This window comes from Pelophylax lessonae (assembly GCF_965119305.1).
Source record: "Pelophylax lessonae genome assembly, chromosome: 11".
Lineage (NCBI taxonomy): Eukaryota > Metazoa > Chordata > Amphibia > Anura > Ranidae > Pelophylax > Pelophylax lessonae.
The window spans coordinates 174,534,566-174,544,989 of NC_138778.1; the positions used below are offsets into that span (position 1 = coordinate 174,534,566).

General features: G+C 44.4%; 1 protein-coding gene across 2 annotated transcripts in view; it reads right to left on the reverse strand.

Moving 5' to 3' along the window:
- The window catches only part of TMEM92 (transmembrane protein 92), a 33,718-nt gene extending 24,540 nt beyond the window's left edge, over positions 1-9,178 (reverse strand). For both annotated transcript variants that reach the window (XM_082272747.1, XM_082272746.1), the window contains exon 1: positions 9,050-9,178. In XM_082272747.1, the coding sequence (XP_082128873.1) occupies positions 9,050-9,124 (75 nt within the window). In that variant the 5' untranslated portion in view covers positions 9,125-9,178. The remainder of the gene's footprint in view (positions 1-9,049) is intronic.
- Between the last annotated feature and the right edge of the window lie 1,246 nt (positions 9,179-10,424).

Here is a 10,424-nt window from a genome sequence, read left to right on the forward strand (position 1 = left end):
TTGGGCTTCGTATGTTCTATGTTGGATTTATAATGTATTTTATATTATGGGTGGAAGTATCCAAAAGGTGCACAGGATCACTGACAGCTCCATGACATGGAAGGAGGTGTCAGAGGCAGGGACATGACAGGAATCTTCCACCACTCTGTAGGCCTGGGGTACCTGAGATGAATATGAGACTTTCAGTTTAGTCAGCTTGCCAGCACCCAACAAAAACTCTAGCCTTAAAGCATAGCTTTAAGCTTTAACCAAAATGAAAGTTCCACTTGTTTGCACCCCCCCCCCCCCGCACTGCCACATATGGCACTTTTTGGGTGGGAGCGGGTACCTGGTCTTGACAGGCACCAGCTCCCACTTCCAGGTCAGATCGCCACAGCAACCTACAAGAATGTTCGGCACCTCCAGCTTCCCTCTGCAGCCTTCTGGGACACACACACACAGGTCCCAGAAGGCTGCAGGACCAATCACAAAGAGCGGCTTGTGCATAAGCAGTAGGAAACCGGTTGTGAATCCGGAAAGCTTCACTGCCGGTTTCCCTTACCTAAGATGCCGAAGCCTACACCCGAAGCCGAATGAAGAATCAGGTCCGGACATCACTGGATCCCTGGACAAGTAAGTGTTCTTATATAAAGTGTAATGCCCCGTACACACGTACCGATGGTCGGCTTACAAATGTTCCTCTTTTCTCCCCGGGATGTCGGTGTCTGCTGAAAAGTGCAAAGACAGCACAAGGACAGCACAAGAATTTTGTCCGCCGACTGCAGAAGTGATGTCATGTAATGGTTAACTTTCCCTGTGTTTTCTATTTTCTGAGCATGCCCAGTCTTGCAAATCTGCGGTCTGTCGGCCGAATTGTGTACTGACAGGCGAACAATCGTCCGTTCTGGTGTCGGCATACAAAAATTTTCATGTTTGCAAGAAAGACTTTTGTCCGCGGATTGTGCGCAGACATCTGTCGGAGGCACCATACTAACACGCGTACAATCGGCAGATCCTTCGTCCACCGACGTTTGTATGCCGACGATCGGTACGTGTGTACGGGCCTTTATAGATACAGTATTTGTAGCTACTGACTTTTAATTATTTGGGGGGAGACTGGAGCTTCTCTTTAAATTTGGTTGAGCCTTTGAACAATATAATACCATGCATAGGCAATAACTGGCTTCAGTAAAACAATTGCTCTCTTGAGGAATTTACTATTTCCTTTAGGCTACCTTCACATTAGAGCGTCGCGTTTTCAGACATGTCTTCAAGTGTTTTTTCAAGCGTTTTGGGGCGAATTGCAAATATGTCAGGCATGTTTTATCTAGGCGTTTTGTTTTAGCCAATGGAAATCACTAGGGAAAGGAAATTTGCTAAAAAGCCTGAAAAATATAAAGTAGATTGTACAATCAGATTGTGTTGCACATGACCAGCTTAAATGAAAAACAAGTGTGACTTTCACTTTAGAAGGGTAAAGTAAGTTATGTTTGTGAGCCTTATATTAGCTCACATCATTGACGCAGGAGATATGGTTCACAGCGCATCACTTCCAGCTGGCTCTGTCCCATATGATGTCACCCAGGGCAGAATTTTCCATGCTCATTAATTGCAGCTTAATCGCTCAGTATTGTATCAGGACACGGACTGGGAAATACAAGCCTGTTTATAATAAAGGAACACTACCTTCCATTGTCAATATTATTGGCATCAAGCACTAGGGGAGCATACATGATGAACACATGACTTTATTTACTAAGAAAATGTAAAGAGTGATGGGCAGTAAGGCTCGGTTCACACTGATGCGATGCGGGAAGGCTGCGAATTCGCAGCCTGTTCCCGCATCGCACACGCACCCCCGGCAGTTCACACTGCCATATGCGATCTGCTGGGGGTGTCAATGTAATCTTAACGACACCCCCAGTTTGATCGCATATCGCAGTGCGATCGTGCAGTTCGCACAGGATCGGATCGCACAAGTGTGAACTGCTGTGCGATCCGATCCTGATGCGGCAGCAAAAATGCCTCCTGTGCGTGTTTGCTGCGGGTGCGATGCGAATTTAGCCATACAAACTGTATGGCTAAACTTGCACCGCACAGCTGATCGCATGTCATGTCGGAGCAGTGCGCTCCGACATGATATGCGAACCCCGCACACGCAGTAGTGTGAACCGGGGCTCACTGTAGCAGCCAGTCAAGCTTCATCAGCCAGAGAAATATTAGAGATTTGCTGATGGGTTGCACTTGGTTAACGTATGAAGGTTGCCCTTTTTTTTTTTTTGCTAAAGAGAACCTGTACTAAACTGAACCACTCAAAGCTGTCCTTATACAGACTGTGTTGCCAGATCATTCCTTTCAACAACAATCCTTCCATAAGATTACAATATATTGTAAAAAGTATTGGGACGCCTGCCTTTACACGCACACAAACTTTAATGGCAATAAAAATTAAAAAAAAGTGAAAAACAGTTGCCCATCAAATGCGCAAAAATAGTGCAGGAATGATTTTTAAAAACGTGCAATACCAAGCCCCATGGTACTGTGGTACCATGCAATTTGATAGCTGCGAACACACACGTTTGCTAGATCAATCAATAGATCAATAGAGTAAATAAATAGAAAACCTCCATATGCAGAACACAATACCCACAATAGATCCAGAGGAAGGCAAAAAACCCCCCTATAAAGTATGGTCCGAATTGCTGCAACAGGGAAAATGGAAGTCGCTCCCTTGCTGGCCGACTCCTAATGGCTAATGAGAAGCGTGGCCATAGGAGAAGGTGTGCCCAATTTTAGAGATGCTGTTGCTGACGAGTTGTCATTTTCAGCACTTTACCTTCCAAGACAACTAGGCCCACTGGGAACAGGTCTCACCACACATCCAAAAATGTTCTTTTAATTCCTTACCTTTTCTATACTCATGTACACTATATTGTCAAAAGTATTAGCATCCAGTCTTAGCCCCTAGGATTTAATATTGAGTTGGCCCACCCTTTGCAGCTATACCAGCTTCAACTCTTCTGGGAAGGCTCTCCACAAGGTTTAGGAGTGTGTCTATGGGAATGTTTAACCATTCTTCTAGAAGCGCATTTGTGAGGCCAGTCACTGATGTTGGACAAGAAGGCCTGGCGCGCAGTCTCCGCCCTAATTCATCCCAAAGGTGTTCTATCGGGTTCAGGTCAGGACTGTGCAGGCCAGTCAAGTTCCTCCACCCCAAACTCACTCATCCATTTCTTTACGAACCTTGCTTTGTGCACTGGTCCAAATCATTTGGTGGAGGGGGGATTATGGTGTGCGGTTTTTTCAGGGATTGAGCATGGCCCCTCAGTTCCAGTGAAGGGAACTCTTAAGGGGTCAGCATACCAAGACATTTTGGACAATTTCATGCTCCCAACTTTGCGGGAACAGTTTGGGGATGGCCCCTTCCTGTTCCAACATTTCAGCTCACCAGTGCACAAAGCAAGGTCCATAAAGACATGGATGAGTGAGTTTGGGGTGGAGGAACTTGACTGGCCTGACCTCAAGCTTCTTGAAGAATGGTCAAATATTTCCATAGACACACTCCTAAACCTTGTGGACAGCCTTCCCAGATGATTGAAGCTGTTATAGCTGCAAAGAGTGGGCCAGCTCAATATTGAACCCTACGGACTAAGACTGGGATGCCATTAAAGTTCTCAATACAGTGTATATGTGCATTTATAATCTTTTAGATTTAGATGTGATTTACCCATAAAAGTCAGGTTTGTATAGACATCCAAAAGCCCTTAGACTGCTGCTGAGTGCCGCCATCTTGGATGTGATGTCAGCTACCCCAGCAGACTCAGCACAGCAAGCGTGAGGTCTTCAGTAACAGCCATCCCCAAGGCGTTTCATCATTGGTGACGTCTTCCCAGGGGCAGGCCGAACGTCAGATATCTAACATTCGGCCTGCCCCTGGGAAGACGTCACCGATGACGAAACACATCAGGATTCACTGTTACTGATGACATCACGCTTGCTTAGCCATCACTCACGGTGTTCCTTTCTAAAGAGCAGACAATCTGCAGTTTTTTTTACTCATTTGTGCCTGTTTACAACTCATCGAAGGTACTTTTTATATATTTGAATAAAAGGACTTAAAATGTTAGCAGGCTTCACTATGCTTGTTCATTTTTTTTTTTTTTTTTTTATTTCTGACCCATTTGGAGCTGCTGCTGAGCAGCCACCGCCTATCTCAGATGGCGGATTATTTTGTGCTTTTATGACCATTATAATTTATGGTCTATGCTATCTGGTAAAAAGCGTATGTTAAGTGTTGGTGCTTGGTGGTGGATTTCATCAATCAAGGTTACTTTTTTATTGGTTGAACCAGATGGACTTGTGTCTTTTTTTATGGACACTTTTTTTTAATATTAAAAAGGACTTTTTTCATTGAGAGGACTTTATGTTCACATAACACTGGATTTTGCATCTATTTCATGATATCCTTTTCATATGATTTATTTTTTTCAATGATATATATATTTTGCTCATAATTTATTCACTGCATGTTTAGTTGTTTTTATGCCACATTATTATTCATGATTGCACTATTAGGATTTAGTGCCGCTTCTTATTTTTATTTCTCCTCTATCCAGGCTGGTGTCAGGGCCTGGACTTAAACCTGGGACCTCTACTGTGTCTAGTAATGACTCTTCTCACTGAGCTACCTGAGATGCCGGAAAGTGCCTTTTCTGATCCATTGAACAGTCCCACCTTGTGCCTTGACTTATGCTAAGCCTTGAACTCTTTTCTTCTCCCATGAACTTCCTGCTTTAAGCCATTTCTCTGCACTTCCTGTTTGCCAGATTACTGTGCTCTCTTCAGCCAATATCTTGCTCTCGTCTTCCCTGCTGCTGTCCATATTGTGCTACTACTCCTTATCAACCCTTGGCTTGTTCCTCGACTACGCTTCTGCCTGATCCCAACCTGCAACTACTTGTCCCTGACCTTTGGCTTGTTTTACTGACTAAGCTTCTGTTTGATCCTTACCTGCTAATTCACTTCTGGACCCTGGCTTGCTCACCGCCTGGTGGGGCTATCCTGAGGACCATGACCTGGTACTAACACACAGCAAAATCCATCTTCACCTTTAGGAGCTCTGGTGAACACTAGACTCTGCACCCCAGCCTGCACCATCCGCCAGGGTGACTGCCTGTGTACCTATCCTGCTGTTCAGTGGTGTTCCCGCTACTGCTATAGCAATTGGTCTTCAAGCCTGACCCCTGATCGTTACAGCTGGAGGTGGATCAATCACAGGCTGGAGGTGGGGCCAGGACCAGGTTGCTCTGCAGAGAGCCTTCCCTGTCTGTGCTGATGGACAGGGCAGTCTGAATCTAAAGATTGGCTGACAGAATATAGCACCAGGCAGTCCCAGAGACTTGATCCTGCTGTACATTCCATTAAAGTCTATAGAACGTTGGTAGCCAGACAATAGAATTTTATTGGTGCAAAGTGAGTGGAAGGTAAGTAGCTTATGTCCTATACAGTCCATTTAACCTGTTGATTTCCCCAGTGTGGACAAAGCACAGGTCCTCTTTAAACTAATAGGTTGCATTGTACCACTGGTGTCATTTGTATAACTAGCTAAGTTACACAATGAAAACAGAGTAATAATGGTTAATCCTCTAGTTTGTATGTAGCAATCTCTCCACCCATTAACAGATAATGAGCACCGTTGACCTCCCAGGATGTATTGTAATCCACAGACTGTATGATCTCCGAGCTGATGTCACACATTTGTCAAGCAGTTTTCACGATAAATTGAATACAGTGAAGATAAGTCTGTGTACTGTGCCTGTATAGTTTATTTACTCTGTTCGTCTTGTACAGAAGGCGATAAAATAAGTCTACGAGATATAATGTAGTATATACTGTAAATAGGTGTGTGTGTGTGTGTGCGCTTTACTTTGAGCAGGAAATCAGGATCTCAGTTGGGTGTTTGACATTACTCACAGAAAAGTGACCTTCATATGCATTCAATTGTCAGGACACAACCTGTTGGGATTGACGCTTCATGCTTTCTAAATGTGACCATACACTATACAATCTAAAAGTACAATCTCATTATAACTGCCTATGTAACTATCGACTATGTAATGCAATGGCTTGCCTACATTTGATGCAAATGAATGGATTGTTTAGGTCTGTTCTAATATTACATACAGTATTTTGGTCAATCTAAAGAGGATTGGTCAGCGATTGCACAACCAGATTATACAGTGTATGGAGAGCCTAAAGAGGGGTTCCAGTATGTAAAAAAAATAAACAAATAAATAAAAGTCAGCAGCTACAAATACTATAGCTGCTGACTTTTAGTGCCGGTTCACACAGGCATGACCCGACTTTGCCGGACGACCTGTGAAGTCGCGGTGCGCAGCTCGCACCGTGACCTCGGAGCGGCATGCACGGACTTCATATCATTGAAGTCAATACAGGTCGCCCCAAAGTAGCTCAGGACCCTTTTTCTAAGTCGGAGCGACTTGTGTCGCTCCTATTAGAACGGGTCCTGTGCTAATCTATGGCAGGCGACCCGCGGCGACTTGTCGCCCCAGTGTGAACCGGCTCTTAATATAAGGACACTTACCTGTCCAGGTATCTCACGATGTCAGCACCCCTAGCCGATTCATCCATCGGCTGTGGGTGCAGGTGCAAAGTTCTGTCAAAAGAGCCAACTCATCAAAATCTCCAACCACGTCACTTTCGGTAACTCTCCAGCAGCAGTTACTGGAGATTAGTTTAAATGCCTGCTAATAGCCAACAACTTTTTTCCTCCTTACCCAGTGTTGTCAAAACAGCCAACTTGTCAACTACCATAGTGTATACGCTGCCGGTGCTTTGTGAAAACAGGTAACTCGTCAAAATTCCCAGTTACAGCTGCTGGAGAGTCACCGGAAGTGACGTGGTTGGAGATTTTGACAAGTTGGCTCCTTTGAAAGAACAAGGGCATCTTCACTAAGGGAAACAGGAAGTGAAGCCTTGCGGCTTCACAGCCTGTTTCCTACTGCACATGCGGGAGTCGCACTGCGCTTTATGAATGGTTCTGCTGTCTTCTGGGACCTGTATGTCTCCCAGAAGGGAGAGGGGAAATTTTGTAGATTGAGGTGAGGCGATCTTACCCGGAAGTGGGAGCGGGTACTAAATGTGGCAATGGAGGGGGGCCCCATCAATGTTTTTAGCAAAAGGAGTAGTGCCCCATCATTGGTTTTAGTGGAAGTAAGAGTACCCCATTGCTGGTATCAGTGGGAGCAATAATAGGGAGGAATAGTGCCCCAAGGGCCTGATAAAGGCAAGCAAAAGGCCACAGTTTGGAGATCACTGCATTAGACCAACCATTCTCAACCAGGGTTCTGTGGAACCCTAGGATTCCTCCATATTGTTAGGAGTTCCTTAAATTGTGACTGGTTGACCTTCCATTTGATAGTACCTGTATAGTTCCAGGTCCATTGCCACTTGGCAGAGCCAACTGAATGATACCAATGATCTTTTTAGGTGTCTGTAATGGTGGCATTCTAACTACCACTTTGCATCATTCTTTCCACTGATCACCAATTATTAGATTTTATCAGAAGAAGTTCCCAGAGACCTAAGAATTTTGTTATGGGTTCCACTGGGGTAAAAAACGGTTGCAGTAGGCCAAAAAGAGAGACAATTGAGGAAGAAAGAGGAACAGAGAGATTTGGTCCCAATAGGACACACCTTCTGAATGAGGGACTCATGAAAGCTAAGGCAGATAGTTTTTTTTGTTTGTGGTATGGAAGTGCAGCAACAATGTGTCACTTTGGCTCTCTGTGTCACAGGGTAATTTGAGCTAATGTTTACTATACTTTTGTAATGTTTACTATATCTTTTTAATATTTACCGTTGCCTCCTTATTGTTGACTATAGTTTCTGAGAGTTCTTTTGTTTGTTATGTGATGTTCACACCTCCACAATGACCCAGAAATCTAAGGAGCCCCCACAAGGCAATTGTCGTTGCAGCCTGGGGCACTTTGGCACTAGAGTGTCTCTAAGCCTTTTTTTTATTTTTTTTATTAAAGATTAGAACCTCTGTCTGATTTTTATTGCTGTCTGTGAGTTACCCTTTCTCTTTGTCTTTAGAACTGTTGTCACTGAGACAGGAAGTATATGAAAATCCAAGCTATTACAGCTAAGAAGGAAAAGACTACCAGCTGCGCTCGTGACACGTCTTAAGGGAGATTTCTCCCAATATGGAGAGGTATTCTATCACTTCCTGTTGTGTCTAAGGAACAAGAAGTAATGGAAAATCTCCCCAATGGGGACACAGATGAAAAAAAAAAAAACCTAACAGGGAATACCTAAAACATAAAAAAAAGTTTGGGCTTTTAAAAGTGTATAAAAACCCTGACAGCAAATTTCTCTTATTCCCTCAGTTTTGGTCTGGCAAATATACTATTGTTCTATTTGTTTGATAAGTACAAACAATACCATTGCTCCTGCCAGAAATCTGGCAAGCTTTTAACTTCCTGTACACTTTGAAGCGTTAGCTCAAGCAAGTTATCAGCTCTGGCCATTTCACCTCTGTGGACTACAGGACACCTACCCCTATGTTATGGATAAGAGTAAAGGGGGAGGTGTTCCTTAGTCCTGCTCTAGGGTGACAACGCTGCTCCTTCACAGATACTGTACAGTAAGTGAGTGTTGTCACTCAAGAACAGGAAGTATGTTACTGGCAGGATCACCAGGTTAAAAAATATGAGGAAAAAAAGCCTGAAAAAGTTTGAACCTGTAAAAGTAACAGTTGCTTACTATTCATTAGTATTTTCTGCTCTAATTTCCACAGATTGTTACCACTGTGTATTGCTAAAGCTGGCCATAAATTATACAATCTGATTGTACAAAACCCTTAAGCTTTACCAAAAACTATGCAATGCGAGTGTTTGCTAAACCAATGCATTTAGCCTGGATCCAGTTAGGTAGGCTCTCCCACTACAAAGCTGTCGATAGATCTACAAGAGATTGTACAATCAGATTGTAACCGTGTGTGGTCAGCTTAGAATGGAAGTCATGTAGTAGGGTTGTCTGTTCTTACCGAGGCTGTGACAGGTAGCAGGCAGCCGGCCAGGAGCTTGGCATCGATTTTCTGGTGAAAAGTACACAGTGCCATGACTGTCTCTGTCCTCCAGGCAGTGGTGGTACACACTCCAACAGTTTATTCCACTGTTACCCACTCCAGAAAAGTATTCTGTTGTCAATGCTGGTACACACGCTATGGCAGTGTATTCCTCTGTCAGTGCTGGCAAATACACTTTGGCAGTTTACTTTGCGGTCAGTGCTGGTACATAAACTATAGCAGTGTTTTCTGCTGTCAGTGCTGGTACACACACGCTATGTCAGTGTATTCTGCTGTTGGTGCTGGTACATACACTATGCCAGTGTATTCTGCTGTCAGTGCTGGTACACACGCTTTGGAAGTTTACTCCGCTGTCAGTGCTGGCACACACTCACTATGGCAGTGTAGCCCGCTGTTAGTGCTGGTATACACACAATAGTGTTTAATTCCGCTGTCAGTGCTGGTACACGTTATCTCAAGGTATTCCACTCTCAGTGCTGGCACAAACACTAGAATAGTATTTTCTTCTGCCAGTGCTGGTACACGTTATCTCAGGGTATTCCGCTGTCAGTGCTGGCATAAACACTATAATAGTATATTCCGCTGTTAGTGCTTGTACATGTTATCTCAGGGTATTCCGCTGTCAGTGCTGGCACAAACACTATAATAGTATATTCCTCTGTCAGTGCTGGTACACGTTATCTCAAGGTATTCCTCTGTCAGTGCTGGTAAACGTTATCTCAAGGTATTCCGCTGTCAGTGCTGACACAAACCCGATTGTAGCACCCTCCTAGGTGGGTGCTAGTGAGAGAGTATAGTTTTTGGCTTTGTCTGCCTATCGATGGTAGTATATTCCACTGTCAGTGCTGGCACACACAAGATGGTAGTATATTCCGCTGTCAGTGCTGGCACACACACTGCATCAGGGTATTCCGCTGTCAGTGCTGGCACACACGATGGTAGTATATTCCGCTGTCAGTGCTGGCACACACACAGTGTCAGGGTATTCTGCTGGCACAAACACAATGGTAGTATATTCTGCTGTCAGTGCTGGCACACACACTGTCAGGGTATTCCGCTATCAGTGCTGGCACGAACACAATGGTAGTATATTTCGCTGTTGGTGCTGGTGCACACGCTGCTATCACTTCTTTTCTTCTCAGTGTCACTTTTTCCTGTCTTGCTCACATCCTCTGCTTTCTGTGTGCTATGTCTGTGCCTCTTCCTTTCTCCTCCTCCCTCCACCCTCCTACTTCTCCTCCTCCTCTTTTCAACTTCTTCCAGACTCCCTCATCAGTCACCAGTTCACCCTCATTGCCCTTCTGTGTTTCTTTCTTTTCCTGGTTCACACCTC